At 52.5% G+C, this 16,102-nt stretch overlaps 2 protein-coding genes across 2 annotated transcripts in view; both read right to left on the bottom strand.

Annotated features, from left to right (window-relative positions):
* Positions 1-2,774, bottom strand: part of HOGA1 (4-hydroxy-2-oxoglutarate aldolase 1) — a 28,914-nt gene extending 26,140 nt beyond the window's left edge. The window contains exon 1 of the mRNA XM_007963753.3: positions 2,167-2,774. Within this exon, the coding sequence (XP_007961944.3) occupies positions 2,167-2,377 (211 nt within the window). The 5' untranslated portion in view covers positions 2,378-2,774. The remainder of the gene's footprint in view (positions 1-2,166) is intronic.
* Positions 2,775-3,183: 409 nt separating this feature from the next.
* Positions 3,184-16,039, bottom strand: ANKRD2 (ankyrin repeat domain 2). The gene is made up of 9 exons (XM_007963754.3): positions 14,497-16,039; positions 9,466-9,567; positions 8,970-9,128; positions 8,763-8,870; positions 6,417-6,515; positions 5,952-6,050; positions 4,637-4,735; positions 4,349-4,447; positions 3,184-3,489 (listed from the first exon to the last, which is right to left on the bottom strand). Exons 1-9 carry the CDS (start codon positions 15,178-15,180, stop codon positions 3,340-3,342), a joined length of 1,599 nt encoding a protein of 532 aa, XP_007961945.3. The 5' UTR covers positions 15,181-16,039; the 3' UTR covers positions 3,184-3,339.
* Between the last annotated feature and the right edge of the window lie 63 nt (positions 16,040-16,102).

Raw genomic sequence — 16,102 nt, 5'->3', positions numbered from 1 at the left:
ATCTCTGACAGTGTTCTCTGTGACAGTGCCTTGGGAGGATTATATTGACCCTGTGGCTAAGAGACTGAAGGCTCAGTTCCTATTCTAAAATGAGGAAACTGGATTTGAAAGGTTAAGTGGTTTCCCCAAGGTCTCTGTTAACTGGCAGAAGTGGCAGGATTCTTGCCCAGGTCCTCTGACTCCAGATGCTAGGCTCTTCCTACCACACCCCGCTGGCTCTCTGGTGTGTGAGTGAGTGATCAGACGGGAGCTGGAGCCAGCATAGGTTGCAAGGGAGACAGACAAGTGGGTATGTGCGGCCCACGGCCTGCCAATTCCACAGAAGCCTGTGCTCCTGGGCACCCCACGCCCTCTGCAGGAGTGGGTGGGTAGCACAGAAGGGAGGGTCCAGAGAAGAGTCTGGGGGTCTCTGTGGATTCTCTGGGTGGCAGGCAAGCACCAGATGCAAAGTCCACCCTCCCCACCCTGAACTAGAGCATCCTTGAACCTTGAAGCTGAAGTAAGGTCTTCCACTTAGAGGCTCAAAATGCTTCTCACTTCAAGAGAACCAGGACTTCACCAAACCTTTAGGCCCCACAAGCCAAGCACCAGCAGAAAGTTAGAGTTGTGTCCCTGCTCAACGTGGGCCTCCACAGGGCATTCATTGTCCCCAAGGAAGGGGCACATTCCCTCAGTACTGAGCTATGAATGATCAACGTGTCCATCATGCCAAGGGTCACAGTCACAAAGCAGCTTTGCCACAATGCCAATCACACTGTCATTTTAATCGTTATTACCGTTGGAGTCAGTACCTTCCAATGCATATTACTCTACAATTTATAGCATGCTTTCAGTTGCATTCTCTCAGATTTTTTTGTTCAACCATCCCATAATATGAACATTATCACTCCCATGTGTCTGATAGGGACAGCAATCATCCCACACTAAGTCAGTGCCAGAGCTGTGATTTTCTTTTTTTTTTTTTTAGATGGAGTCTCGCTCTGTCACCCAGGCTGGAGTGCAATGATGTGATCTTGGCTCACTGCAACCTCTGCCTCCCGGGTTCAAGTGATTCTCCTGCCTCAGCCTCCCAAGTACCTGGGATTACAGGCGCCCACCACCATGCCCAGCTAATTTTTGTATTTTTAGTAGAGACGGGGTTTCACTATATTGGCCAGGCTGGTCTCAAACTCCTGACCTCGTGATCCGCCCACCTCTGCCTCCCATAGTGTTGGGATTACAGACACTCACCCAGAGCTGTAATTTGAAACCAGAGTCCACGGTCTACATGATACTGCCTCAATAGGAGCCACACCATTCCCAAAGCTGACCAGACACTCTGTTGAAATAGTGTGGCCTAGCAGCTCCAAAGGGTTTATAATGAGAGTCAGTGAGGGAGTAAAACGGAGCATGGGCCATGCAGTCAGACGAGCTGCAAATCTCAGCTCAGCTATGTGTTCGCCAAATGACCTTGGGCAGTGACCATGTTACTCTGAGGCCCGGACTCCCGTCTGTGGGATGGTCCTATAGAGAGCACTACCTCAGAGGATTGTGCGGTAAGGAATGGGGATGGGCAGAGCAGGGCAAGCAGGATTTGCCATTTTCTTCTACCTTCATTTTTTGTGCCTGGGACTCTGTTACATGTTGAGTGTCGCAAATATCATCTGGTCCCTAACCTCAGAGTGGGGAAGACCCATGTGTAAAGAGAGATGGGATCAAAGTGCCACAACAGGGAGAACTAATTCTGGCAAGGAGGCTTTGTCCAGAAGAGAATGTTCAAACAAACTTTGGAGGGAACTGGGACTGTGGCTGGGCTGCCATGTGACCCCAGCCACATGCCCTCACATCTGCACTGAGTGACAAGGTTGACAAGGACTTTCACACCCATTTGCCAGTCCAACCCCAGAATCACTCTGGGAGCTACAAAGGCACTTTAACAGTTTACAGCTGGGTAAACTGAAGCAGGTGAGGTTTAGCTTAAGTTTACAGGCCAGCAAGGAGCTTCCTGCCTGTCTCCTGACTCCACACCAGTCTCCCCTGTTCCTCTCCAGTAATAAAATGACCCACTGAGTACCAGACTATCCCTGGACAGCTTGACAGAGCCTGTGTATCCTCCCTTGGTCTCTGGTTAAAGAGAATAGGACCACTGACATCTCCCCAACTCCCACAGAGGACAGCCCCGCTTACCTCGGAAGGGGAAGGTGCCCAGTTTGTGTAGATTCTCCTCCAGTTTCCCATAGTCCACCTCTGCAGTGGCAGTGAAAGGGGTGGTCACAGGGGGGTAGATGCCCGCAATGTCCACCTTCTTCCCCTCCCCTGAGGCCCAGCCCCTCACATTCCTGAACAAGCTCCTGCTTAGTCCCTGCCTCACAGAGGACCAGACTTGGGGACCCAGCATCTCTGCAGGAGGCCTGAGGCACAATTGGTCTATGTCCCAGAGTGAGACTTAGTTTGAACTCTTTCTAACCCCCTATTAATGATCAATGTGTCTAGTTAAAAATTTGCGGCCTCCCTGACTTGTGGCCACTGGGGCAGGCCTGAGCTGGGTGTCCCCAGGGTCAGGAGCAAGGCCTATAGGCCCCAGGGGGTCCTCTTCCTTCTGGGTAGCAGCTGGAGAAATGCCACAACCCAGTGTCCCTCTGGCCAGATGTAGGACTGGTTTCTGGGATCCCAATACTAAACAGTATCTCCAGTGGGATCTGGGCCCTCCTCCCACAATTCCCAGCCCCAAAGCCAGAAGCCTAGCCAGGTTTCCACAGGCAGTTGTGAGGTTGGTGGAGCTGATTGGCTGAGCAGGCCCTGCCCTGTGGGAGGCGTGGCAAGGCTGGGCAAGAAGCTGCCTATAGCGGGCTGTCCCTCCCCTGCCCTGCTCCCTTGCCAGGCTCCTCCTGCCAAGGCAGCCACGTGACAAGCCTGTGCTAGCCACAGACAGCCCCACAGGACAGCAGTCACCAGGAAGGGGGCCCAGGATGAGTGTTTTACCGTCAATCCGTGCAAGGGCCAAGCCTGGCCCTAGAGACGTGGGAAGGGGCAGGAAATGTTGCGTGGCAGGGAAGAAAGGAAAAGAGACCACAGTAAAGCAGCTGCGGGGCTGGCTCAGAGGGCCAACCAGCTCCCAGTTTTCCTCCTCCCCAAGCCGACATTTGCCCCTAGTCTTCCTTCATTCCCAGAGATTTCAGACACAAATGGAAATGAACATCGCAATTAGCAAAAACAGCTTTTTTATTGTGGTGGTTTGTGGGTACTCCTGTATCATGCAGAAAAAAGGCTGGGCCCTCAGTTAGCTCTGAGAGTCACTCTTAGGACCCTCTGGCTGCACACAGAGAGGGGCTGGGTAGCTGGCTGTGCTGGGGCACAAATTCACTGGGCTGGCACGGGCTGAGGGGTCTCCCGCCCACTCTCATCAGGCCCTTCTAGTCCGTTATGCTCAGCCCCCGGCTCAGGATGCTCCAGGGCGTGCCGGGTATCAGTCTGCCACAGCTGCACCAGGTCCGTGGGGGTCTTTCCTGCCTGGGGTGGCGGGGAGGGGCGGGGCGGGGGCAAAAGAAAATCTGTTCACTCTCCTGAAGGCTTTCACAGAAGGTACCCTCATCGACACCACCAGTGCTTCTCAAATGGGGGCAACTGGCTACGTGTGAAGATACTTTTGGTTGTCACACTAGGGGACAGGGTACTACTGGCATCTAGTGGACAGAGGCCAAGAATGCTGCTTAAACATCTTACAACACATAGGACAGTCCCCTACGACAATCACCCAGCCTGACATGTCAATCATGCTGAGGGTGAAAAACCCTCATTTATACCTTCTCCAGATTTTCCTGCTTTTCTCATTATCCCCTTAGCCTTTCTTGAGCCCGAGGGACTCTCCCATGCCCTCCTTTTGTGAATGCTCTGGGCCCCAAAGAAGAACTTGGACTAAGTGTTCCCTAGTCCAAGGTGTTCCCTGGGCACCTTCCTCTTCCAAGGACTTCCTGCCTAGATCCTAAGAAAACTCAAAGAGCTGACATGGAGTGCTAGGAACTGTCATGCCAGCCAAGTGCTCAGTCCCTTCCAGCTCTGGACCTTCATGATTCTGGCCTCCTTGGGCCTGTACGTGAGGACCCCCTCTGGCCTAACTGGGGGTCTTTGGGAAGTCCTCTTGCTGCCCCTCCTGCTGTCTCTCTGCACTTGCACTCTGGCCACAGACACACACAGAGAATGGGGCGGGCAGTTGGAATGGTGCTCTGGAAGGAGACAGCTTTATGTACTATGGTGCTGACTAGAGCCAGTGATACATGTCCCGAGGCGGGGGCTGCCCCAGCAGCCTGGACGGCCCCTGCACTGTGTGAGTGCTCACGCCAATGGCTGAATCAGCGGGCAATGAGCTTACCAGGTTCTTGGTCATCATGTCAGCCCCATGCAGGAGCAGCAGTTTGATGATTTTGTAGCGGTTGAGCCTCACAGCATCATGCAGGGCAGTATCCCCTTCCTAGAGTCAGAGTGGCACTCAGCATGGCCCTTGTGGGCAGTGAGAGGGGCAAGGGTGATGGGAGGTGAGCTAGAGACCCTGTTCAGGGCCAAGTCCTGAAGGCCCCAGGAGGAAGGACACCACCTGTAGGGGCCCGCAGGCTGCCCACGCACTCATGGCGGGGTGAGCAGCGGACAGGCTAGCACTCACTCTGTCTCTGGCATTGATGTCCAGGCCCAGGGATAGAAAGTGCTCCACGATCTCCACGTGCCCTGTCCGGACTGCCACATGCAGCGGGGTGCTCAGCAGCTGGGTGGGAAGAATCAGGAACTGCTGGTTGACAGGGTCTGAACTATGGTACCCCTGGGGAGGGGGGCTGTCCTAACTCCAGCTTAATCCCTCTTCCAAGTCCTAGTGCCAAGGCCTGAGCCCTGAAGGGGCAGAGAATGGTACAATTTCCTACCATCCTATCCAATGGCCTAACTCTAAAGACTTAAATGCCACTTCCTCTAGGAAGCCTTCTATGATTCTCCTCTCACCCAGCTGCTAACTCTTCTACCCTCCTTTTTTTTTTTTTTTTTTAGATGGAGTCTTGCTCTATTGCCCAGGCTGGAGTGCAGTGGCACCATCTTGGCTCATTGCAAGCTCCGCCTCCCGGGTTCACACCATTCTCCTGCCTTGGCCTCCCAAGTAGCTGGGACTATAGGTGCCCACCATAACGCCTGGCTAGTTTTTTTTTTTTTTTTTGTATTTTTAGTAGAGATGGGATTTTACTGTGTTAGCCAGGATGGTCTCGATCTCCTGACCTCGTGATCTGCCCGCCTTGGCCTCCCAAAGTGCTGGGATTGCAGGCGTGAGCCACCACGCCTGGCCCTACCCTTCTTTTAATAATCATAATAGATGTCATTTATTGAGAGATGACTATGTAATGGACCTGGCAAAAGCTTACAAGACATTTGCCTTATGTTGAACAAATAATTCATTTACATATGTTTTCCCACCTAATCTACACAAGAACTCTGCAAGACATTTTACAGATGAGGAACAGAAGCTCAGAGGCTGTCACTTGCTCAAGGTTCTACATGAAAGAATGAATGAATAGAAGGATGGTGCATAAATAAATGAATGAATGAGGGGATAAATAAATGGAGGAATGGATGGATGAATAGACGGATGGATGAATAGATAGGCAGATAGAAGGATAATGGCAGAGAACATGAACAAATCATGCATCTTTTGAGTGGTCCTAAAGCCCCCAAGACAGTGAGTCTCTTGTTCTCCCTTCTTGTCTGCTCTTCCTGCTCCTGTCCTCAGATGGTGGTTCCTCAAGGGCCTGTGTGGATGGCAGGGACCAATTCGTGGGCTGGGAGGCCCAGTAGGACACTGTTTTAGCTTTCCTGCTCTGCAGCCAGAAACCAGACTAGCTCACTACCTTCCTGCCCCCTGGGCTTTCCTGCCCTCGGACCCCTGCCTTCCTCCCCACAGCCACCCCAGTATCTGTTGCGTCTGAGCATTGTTGCCTCACCTTGTCCCTCACATTGGTGTCTGCACCTCGGCTTTGCAGAAGTTTCACCACCTCTAAGTGGCCCCCGCGGCAGGCCCAATGCATGGCTGTGCAGTCCAGCTAGAAGGAAATGATGGGGTCTAACTACAGAGCTGCAGGGAAGAAAGCATCTGGGGGGAATGGACTCCAGCCAGAAGGGCAGAGGGGTATCTAGGAGAAAGGTACAGGGAGCAGGCCTGGGCATGGGCAATGGGCCAAGTGGAACAGAAGAACACTCAGGGCCCATCTGGTCCAAGCCAGACTCACAGAGGATGCTTAGGGAGGAGAAGGGGCTAACTCAAAGTCACATAAGCCACCGAGGTGGAGTCTGGCCCCTGAGCAACCTGTTTATGCTTCAGGATGGCACAGGTGTGAGGGAGAGGGTTTGTGTCTGTCAGTGCTGGACACACCTCCTGTCTCCCACTGAATACCTGCCCTCTCACTCACCCGATCCTGGAAGTCCACAGTGGCTCCACTAGTTAGAAGCTTCTCCAGGATTTCCACATGGCCTTCCAGGGAGGATCGGTGCAGTGCTGTCCGACGGAACTGTCCCCAGAGAGGCTGTCAGGGCCTGGCCTCTGGCTCCAGGCCTGAGCCCATCTCCCACCCAAGCTGAGGCCCAGGCCTCCCCCACAGCTTGCTTCTCACCCCTGTGCTTGGCCCCCATGTTTTCTGTGTTCTGCCAGCTCCCTTATGCGCTATCCAGACCAGCCTGGGTTTTTCCCTCTGCCCCGGAAAACCCGGCCTTCTCACTGCCTGCCAAGCACATCAAGCCATGCCTCTACACAGGCGGTTTCCTCTGCCAAGCATGACTGTTTTGCCCTCACTTCCTGGGAGTGCTTGATGAAATCTGCTATTCCTTCAAGATGCAGCTCAAATGCCATCATTTCCTTGAAACCTCTAGGCCAGGGCTTCCCTAGGGCTCAGATAACCCTTAACTGTGAGAGTCTGTTTGAGGGCAAGTCAAGTCTTGCTGGACTCCCCAAGTGCCTAGCACAAGACCAGAATGAACAGGTGACACTGATCACTGATTCCAAGAAAAAATAAACTTTTCCCCTTCTCCTTTCTGCCTTGGACTTTTGAAACGCTCAAGCCACAATATCTTTCCATATTCTCATGATCCGGTTACAGGCCACCGTGAGTATCTTTCCATATTCTAATGATCTGGTTACACGTCAGTCTCCCCAAGGAACGAACCCGTCTGTTTTATTTATTTATTTATTTATTTTTATTTTTATTTTTGTATTCTGGCACCTAGCATGGCACTCAGAAGTAGGAGGTACTTGGACAGACTGAAAGGATTAAGACTTTGGAGTCTAAAAAACAGAAAGGACATGTGGTCCAAGTCTACAATAACGCAGACCAAAGGTGGAAAACCACCAATGTGCCAAATTCCAGGATATGACAGCAAGAAAGCACCCCGGAAGTGTGAAAGAGGCAGTTTCAGGGAAAACAAAAATAAGTATGATGGGTGATGAAAAATTTAGAAAATATGGCTGCAAGGGGCCGGACACAATGGCTCATGCCTGTAATCCCAGCACTTCAGGAGGCTGAGGCAGGCGAATCAACTGAGAACAGGAGTTCGAGACCAGCCTGGCCAACATGTTGAAACCCTATCTCTACTAAAAATACAAAAATTAGCCGGGTATGGTGGCGGGCACCTATAATCCCAGCTACTCAGGAGGCTGAGGCAGGAGAATCACTCGAACTTGGGAGGCGGAGGTTGCAGTAAGCCGAGATCACGCCACTGCACTCCAGCCTGCGTGACAGAGTGAGACTCCATCTCAAAAAAAAAAAAGAAAAGAAAAGAAAATATGATTGCACAACATTGTAAATGTAATTAATACTACTGAATTTGTACACTTAAAATGCTTAAAGTGGAACATTTCATGTTATGTTTTACCATGATAAAAAAATTAAAATGGGCCAGGAGTGGTGTCTCAAGCCTGTAATCCCAGCACTTTGGGAGGCTGAGGTGGGAAGATTGCTTGAGCCTGGGAGGCGAAAGTTGCAGTGAGCTGAGATTGCACCACTGCACTCCAGCCTGGGCGACAGAGTGAGACTCTGTCTCAAAAAAAAAAAAAAAAAAAGTACAGTACTATACCATAAGAAACAAAAATATCATCTCTTAACACATGCTTGATAGTTTCTTCATTCATTCAGTGAATACTTACTAAGGTGCTAATATTCCTTTTTTCCTTTTACCAAAAAAATTTTTTACCAAAAAACATATCTATATCTATATCTACATAGAGAGGACAGGGTCTCATTCTGTTGGTTAGTCTTGAGCTCCTAAGCTCAAGCGCTCCTCCCACCTTGACCTCCTAAAGTGCTGGGATTACAGACGGGAGCCACAGTGCCCAGCCTAATATTCCATTTGATCACCATAACATGTTGTGAGGGAAGTAGGCCATTTTACAGAGGAGGAAACTGGGCATGGAGCGGGCACCGACCCAGCCACAGGTCCCACAATTCGTGAGTGAGGGAGATAGGATTTGAGCCCACATCTTCTGGTCCTGGTCTATTTTTATTTGATTGCATTTTTTCTTTCTTTCCTAAACAAACATGTGACATTTGTTGCTTTGCAGGTGATTCAAGTTGGAAAAGGGTTTAAGGATTTAGGTCAATTCCTGTGCGGGGAAGGGACACCCCATTCTGAGCGCCCCAGCCGCCCACCCACCCAAAGAACAACCGTGCCTCCTCTCAAATAGGTTCACAGTGGGCTGCCCAGGAGCTGAGCAGAGTGGGTGGCAACTGACAGGAAGGCGGGTCAGGGGCGGCTAGGAGCATCACCTGGTCGCACGTGTCAGCTGATCCCCCGTCAGCCAGGAACTTCTCAATGACCTTCATTTTCCCCTCCACCGCGGCTTTCAGGAAGGTCTCCTCATCCACAGGGCCAGTCTGCAGGTGTGGACGCAGCAGTCACGGGCCATCCTGGCGATCAGAACCCTCCCGGGCTCCCCCTCCGCCCCCTCGCGGTGTCCTCCCCAGGACCCTTACGATCTCCTCGGGCTCCGGGGGCGGCTCCTGCGAGGCGGCCAGGGCGTCCCGCTTCTTCTGCTTGCGTTTCTTCCGCAGCTCAATGAGGTTCTGGATCCCGCCCACGTCGATAATCTCCCGCCGCAGGTCCAGGGACGTCTTGCGCACGCGCTCTTGGCCCTGCGCGGGATGGCCCATTAACCCCCAGGCTGGGCAGAGAGTCTGGGGTGCTTGGGAGACCTCTGAGCTAAGCTGGTGGGGAGGGTGGGGTGGGCAGGAAGACCTTCTCAAGAAAGAAGGAACCAAGGTCTATCCCTCCTTCCAGGCCTAGATGGCTCTCAGATTGGGGGAATTCTGACTCAGTAGTTCAGGGGCGGGGCGGAGATTCTTCAGGGCTAGCAAGCTCTCCCGGGGGTGCTGAACTGCTGGTCCATGGGCTACGTGGGGAGAGGTGCAGACAGGCCATGGCTGCCTGGCTGGTCCCCTGGGTGTAGACATTGGGTCCTCCCCGGCTTACCTTCACCTTCTGCAGAGCTGCACTCTGAGCCCCGTGGTGCTTCTCATCCTCCAGTACCAGCAAGTCCATGGGCAACTTCTGGCGTGCGTCTCCCCGGAGTTTCTGGTGATCCAAGGAGGGCACCTTCTCCAGGACCCGAGGAGACAGGCAGCCTCTCCCCGAACCATGCCAAGGACACCCCACAGGGACCAACTCCTGGGTGGTCTCAGAGTGCTTCTGGCTCATCCTGGAGAGCCCCCAGCAAGAGCAGGGCCCCTGGAGAGGCCCCCAAAAGGGGCGAGTTCCCCACCTCAGCTTCAGCCCCAGTCCCAACCCTGAGCTCAGACACCTGCCTGCTGACTGGCCTGGATTCCTGCAAAACAACATTAAAGGCCACCAGAGTGAGTTTGTCATGAGATTAGATATATTCACTCTTTCAAGCACCAAGATTATTTTTTTTCTTTACTTTTTTGGCATTAAAAATTCACTTTGGCTGGGTGTGGTGGTGCCAACCTTTAGTCCCAGCTACTGGGGAGGGAGTAGCTCGGACAGAAGCATTTCTCAATCCCAGGGTTTCGAGACCAGCTCCAGAGACATAGCAAGATCGTGTCTCTAAAAATAAATAGGTCAGGCACAGTGGCTCACATCTGTAATCCCAGCACTTTGGGAGGCTGAGGTGGGAGGATCGCTGGAGCCAGAAGTTTGAGGTCAGCCTGGGCAATATAGTGAGACCCCATCTTTACAAAAAATTTAAATAATTAGCCAAGCGTGGTGGATTTTGTTGTAGTCCCAGCTACTTGGGAGACTAAGGTGGGAGGATTACTTGAGCCTCGGAAGGGGAGGTTGCAGTGAGCCAAGATCATGCCATTGCCCTCCAGCCTGAGTGACACTGAGAAAGAGAGAGAATGACCCTGCCTCAAAAAAATAAATAGGCCAGGCAGAGTGGCTCACGCCTATAATCCAAGCACTTTGGAGGCCGAGGCAGGTGAATTGCTCGAGCCCAGGAGTTCGAGACCAGCCATAGGCAACATGGCGAAACCCCATCCCTACTAAAAATACAAAAATTAGCCAGGTGTGTTGGCACACACCTGTAGTCCCAGCTACTTGGGAGGCTGAGGCATGAGAATCACTTGATCCCAGGAGGTGGAGGTTGCAGTGAGGCAAGATAGTGCCACTGTACTCTAGCCTGGGCAACAGAGTGAGACTCGGTCTCAAAAAAATGAATAAAATAAATAAATAAAATAAGTTTTAAAAATAAGCAAATAATTCACTGATGAAATAATTGTGATGAGAGATGATTATATCTTAAATGGTCTTACTTTGCAATATAAAATTTGGCAACTCCTTTGTTACTTTTTTTTTTTTCTCTCAGATTTCACTGATCTGTGAAGTCAAGAGCTTGGAAACTAGTGCTTTCAGGGGAACTTGGTGATGGGAGCAGCAGCTCCTCAGCCTTCAGCCTGAAATGGACTCTAAGTCTTAACCTTCTTTTCACTGTAATCCAGGTCCAACTGCCTGCCAGGTCTCTGCATTTGCCCTCTGATTTTCCTGGACTGTTTCTTCTCTCTTTGTGATGTGCTGGCACCCCCATCTCTGCAGTCCCCACCAGGCAGCTTGTGTGGCTATGAGTCCAGGAACAATTGCCCAGGTTGGAGGGTCCTGAGTCAATGTGGCAGCCGGGAAGGAGGCCACGCTTACAGATCACTCAGGTCCCTTTCCCATTCTTCCCCGAGCTCCCGCATTTGCTCCTTCAAGGTGGTTTTGAGAGCCGATATCCCAGGTCTTCATTCTGAAGGTTCTGTTAGCCACTGCTTTCTCCCTTTCATGTTGGGCTTCATGGTTTGAGGTCTCAGTGCTGGCCTAACCTGAAACACTACATCTTCTTCCAAGAATGAAAGATAACCTGGGGCTGCAGCTATTGCTGCATGGGACTTCGGCTGGGCTCCTCAGGGAGCACCCAGAGGGCCAGCTTGTGTCTTTTTTTTTTTTTTTTTTTTGAGACGGAGTCCCGCTGTCACCCAGGCTGGAGTGCAGTGGCGCAATCTCGGCTCACTGCAACCTCCACCTCCTGGGTTCAAGCGATTCTCCTGCCTCAGCCTCCCGAGTAGCTGGGACTACAGGCGCATGCCACCATGCCTGGCTAATTATTTTTTGTATTTTAGTAGAGATGGGGTTCCACCATGTTGCTCAGGCTGGTCGCGAACTCCTGAGCTCAGGCAGTCTGCCCGCCTTGTCCTCCCAAAGTGCTGGGATTACAGGTATGAGCTACCATACCCGGCTATAATTTTTTTTGTTGTTGTTATATAGATGAGAGGTTTCTATGTTATCCAGGCTGGCCTCGAATGCCTAGCCGTGCCTCCTTATACGCCAGGACAACAGGCCTGAGCCACTGCAGCTCCCCAGCTTGTGTCTTAATCATCTTGGTGTCCCCAGCATCTGTGACAGGCCCTAGCACATAGTAGGTGCTTAGTGACTGGTGAATGAATGAATGAATGAGTGAATGGATGATGGCAAGCAGGCTCAGCATCTCTGCTAACCCTTAAGTTCTCAGTGATGACCTAACCCAGTAAGCTCACCACAGTAGAACTCCAGCCCCTGCGCTGGCCTCAGGGACCCTCCTTCCCTTCCCACCCTGGGGATGGGGCACAGGCTAAACAGAGGCTCTCCTCCAAGGACGCTGCCACGCTGGGTCCTGGTAGAGACAACTGGGGACTCTAATGCTCACCTACATCTTCCCCTAGAGCCCTTCATTTCAGGTTTGTCTTTGTGGGCTGACATACAGTAGGTGCTCAGTAACTGTTTGCTGCATTGAATGTGAGTTCACGAAACATACAAAGCTCCCCCCTTACTTCATAGATTGTCATGCAGATTAAAAGAGAGAATGCCTGTAAAATGCTTAGCACAGGACCTGGCACTGGTGTGCTGCCAGCTCTGTAGCTATATTTATTGGATGAATGAATGGAAGAGGACTGTTCTGCATCCCCTCGCTGAAGGTCCCTGTGTCTACTGGCAGCAGTCCAGAACTGGCATAGCAGCATGACTCACCTGCCTGGCACCAGCCAACCATCGGCACACGCCCTTGGGGGAGTGAGAAGTAGGATTCCTAGAGATCCACGGATGCTTGCCCCAGCCAGGGCTCAGTCCAAGCTCTTTCCTGACCTCATCTCTTCTTCCCTTGGGGTCCTGACCCTTCCTTCCTCCTCACCCCTCATTCAGTCACACTCTTTTTTTGAATGGCATCTACCTCCAAACTGATTCATCTCCTCCCCTCCACTCCTGTTAGGGCCAGCCTTTTCCAACAAGTCCTCAGGGCCATCAGAGCTGCCTTCCTAAAATAGGGCAGATGACACCAATCTCCCGCACTCAGTAACATTTAGTGGCGCCTCACTACCCACAGATGTAACATGGCCCTCTCTGGCTTGTATCTCTCCAGCCTTAGCCCTACTACCAGACTTTCTCAAAACAGCCACGTTTTCACTCATGGAAACTTCAGCTCCTACATTTCCTGAGGCTGGAATACCCTCCACCATCCTGGACTCCACTGAGTCCCCTTGAAGGCCCAGCTCAGGTATCCTCCTGACCACAGAGGAGTCCCTTTATTTATTTATTTATTTATTTATTTATTTATTTATTTAGTGACAGTCTCCCTCTGTCACCAGGCTGAAGTGCAGTGGTGCAATCTTGGCTCACTGCAACCTCCGCCTCCCGGGTTCAAGCAATTCTCCTGCCTCAGCCTCCCGAGTAGCTGGGATTACAGGTGCCTGACACCATTCCTGGCTAATTTTTGTATTTTTAGTAGAGACAGGGTTTCACTATGTTGGCTGGGCTGGTCTCGAACTCCTGACTTCAAGTGATCCACCCACCTCGAATCTCAGATCTCAAAATGCTGGGATTACAGGCTTGAGCCACTGTACCTGGCCCTGTCCACAGAGGAGTCCTTGAAGGCCCTCAGAACAATTCATGAGCCCCTTGTGTTCCTCCACTTCTGATTCACACCTCTATTTAGTCATTTCTTCCCTTTGCCTTGTTTCTTAGTTGACTATGAAACCGACAAGTGGGCTAAAATGAATGCTGGGTTGGTAAAAAGAAGGCATGGTCTGGGCCTTATTGGTCCACCCCTTTCTACAGCTCTGGACTCTTGGCACAGCTGACACTAGATGAAGTATTAGTTTAAATAAAATGAAGAGTAGGGGCCGGGCATGGTGGCTCACACCTATAATCCCAGCACTTTGGGAGGCCGAGGCGGCTAGATCACCCGAGGCCAGGAGTTCGAGACCAGCCTGACCAACATAGTGAAACTCCATCTCTACTAAAAATACAAAAATTAGCCAGGCATGGTGGTGCATGCCTGTAATCCCAGCTACTCAGGAGGCTGAGGCAGGAGAATCGCTTGAACCCAGGAGGAAAAAGTTGCAGTGAGTCAAGATCGTGCCATTGTACTCCAGCATGGGCAACAGAGGGAGACCCCATCTCAAAAAAAGAATGAAGAGTAGTACAAGCCAGCACCCCCTGCCACCGCTCCACTTCCTTATCCCAGAGAAAATGCAATTGCGCAGAACATCACATTCCAAAGGTCTCCCCAAGGGTGGCCAGCAAGCTGGCAAAATCCATGCTTCCTTTCCCAGCATCCCTTCCTCACTGTTCCTCACTCTCTTCTTCAGTGGCCAAACACTGGAGTTTCCCCTGCCCCAGCCTTCCAGTCCATCACTGGAGCATCACAGGGCCACACATTCCTGACAGTCCCAGGGAGCACCCAGCTGTCTGCTTTGTACAGCCCACTGTCTCTCAAGGCCCAGGAGGGTGAGCACTCTTAGGAGGCCCAGCCCAGCTCCCCACCCCACTGACTCGGTTTTGGAGGCTGAAGCCTCAGTCTTCCGCTGCCAGCAATACCCTCTGCCAGTAATACCCTGAGACAGGAATGAGGCCCAACTGGGCTCCTGGGGACATCTACCCCCCTCCCCACCACAGGTGTAGCAGACAGGCTCTCCCTCCCCTTGACAGCAGAGCTGGATCTCCTCAGACTCCCTTGGGCACCTCCACCCCTGCCCGCACCTCATTCTCCTCCTCCTGTGCCAGCCGCTGCTCGATGAGCGCCGTGGCCTTCTGCACTGCTTCAGAGTCCTCCATGGTGCCGTCCATAACCGCCTCTGCAGGCCACAGCGCCTCGGGGGCTTTATAGGCCAGAGCACCCACCCCTGCCCAGCTGGGCGCCTTTACCATGAGCTCACTGGCCCAATTCTCCACCTGCCTCCCCCACCTGTCACCTTCACCTCGGGCAGCCCCAGGGAGCAGGGGGAGCCAGGGCCAGGGAACAGGGCCAGTTGCCCCGCCAACTCCTGGCCTACTAGAGCTGGAGGGCACCGTGTCCCAAGAGCAGGGCTGCAGGAAGGAGCCTCTCCAGCCTCTGTCCTGAGCGCTTGGGCCTGGCTGGGCCTTAGCCAAGGCAGCTGGGCTGCACAAGGGACCTGCCGGCTGCATGCTCCAGCCCAGATGACAGTGCCCCCTGCTGGATGCCTGGAAACCCTGCTCAGCCAGCTCCAGGAAGAGGGCCTGAAAACCAAACGTGGGGACCCAGGACAGTTCTGCACTTCCAGGCTGTCCTGCAGACAGGCCCTGCTGGCTGTGAGGAGGGTCACACTCTACTTGTCCAGCCCAGGGCCGTGGTAGCAGGAAGGGCAGTTGTCTCCCTCTTTGATCACAGCTCACGCTGCCCTCAGGCTCTCCGGGGTCCCACATGCTCCCCAGTTAAGCATCACTGCATTTGGCTGGGTGACTTTTAGTCATGAACAAACCTTATCCAATCTGTCTCCTCCCTTGGTAAGTGCTCAGGGAACCTCTGCAGGGCTTACAGAGTCTTGCTTCAAGAGAGGGGTCTCCGGAAAGCACTAAGCCCAGCTGGCAAGGAGCAGCAGCTACTCTGGATCCTCCTGCCCTCCCAGGGTTTCCTTGCCAGGCCCAGACAGTGCTAGACTTCCCTGGCCAGGAGGCTGCCCATGCTCACTGAGAAGGAAAAATACTCCCAACTGGAGCAAAATCAGATCTGTACTTGCTCAGTTCCACTGAGCTCACTGTGACTCAGGTTAACCTGCTAGGGAACTGCAGACACCCAGCCCTGTGCTTCTGTAAGGCTCACCTGGCTGGTGGCTGCCCTTAGCTAAATAGCCTTACATAAGATTCCCCTCTATTCAGACACGCACACATTCCCCTAGGAAGCATGAGGAACTGGTTCCTTTTCCTCTCCGGTTCCCTTGCTGGGAATCTGACACAAACCTCTGACACATGATCTAAATCTGTCAGAGATTTTGCTTTAACATCACGATGGGTACAGCGTCTCCAAGGGCCGGAAGTGAGCCCCTCCTGCCGCAGGAGCAGACCACCTTCCTGAGGTGCTGTCTTCGCCTTGCAAGCACTTTCACATCTGTCTTCCTGCTTAATCCTCCCAGCAACTGATGGAGGAGGCAGGGCAGGCAGCATGGCTCTGCTTTAAAGAAAAGCAAAGAGGGTTCAGAGGTTAAGTGGCTTTTCCTGAGGACTCATGAGGACACCAGGGGATCTGGGATCAGGGCCCAGAAGACTGGCAGTTCCAGGCTCACTCTGCTGGAGATGGCATGCCCAGAGCAGCTGGGGAGGCCAGGCATCCACCTGTTCCCATACCAGA

The sequence above is a fragment of the Chlorocebus sabaeus genome, chromosome 9 (genome assembly GCF_047675955.1).
Source record: "Chlorocebus sabaeus isolate Y175 chromosome 9, mChlSab1.0.hap1, whole genome shotgun sequence".
NCBI classification, from domain to species: Eukaryota; Metazoa; Chordata; class Mammalia; order Primates; family Cercopithecidae; genus Chlorocebus; species Chlorocebus sabaeus.
The sequence above is the reverse complement of the archived record's forward strand: the minus strand, read 5'-3'. Positions and strand labels throughout refer to the sequence as shown.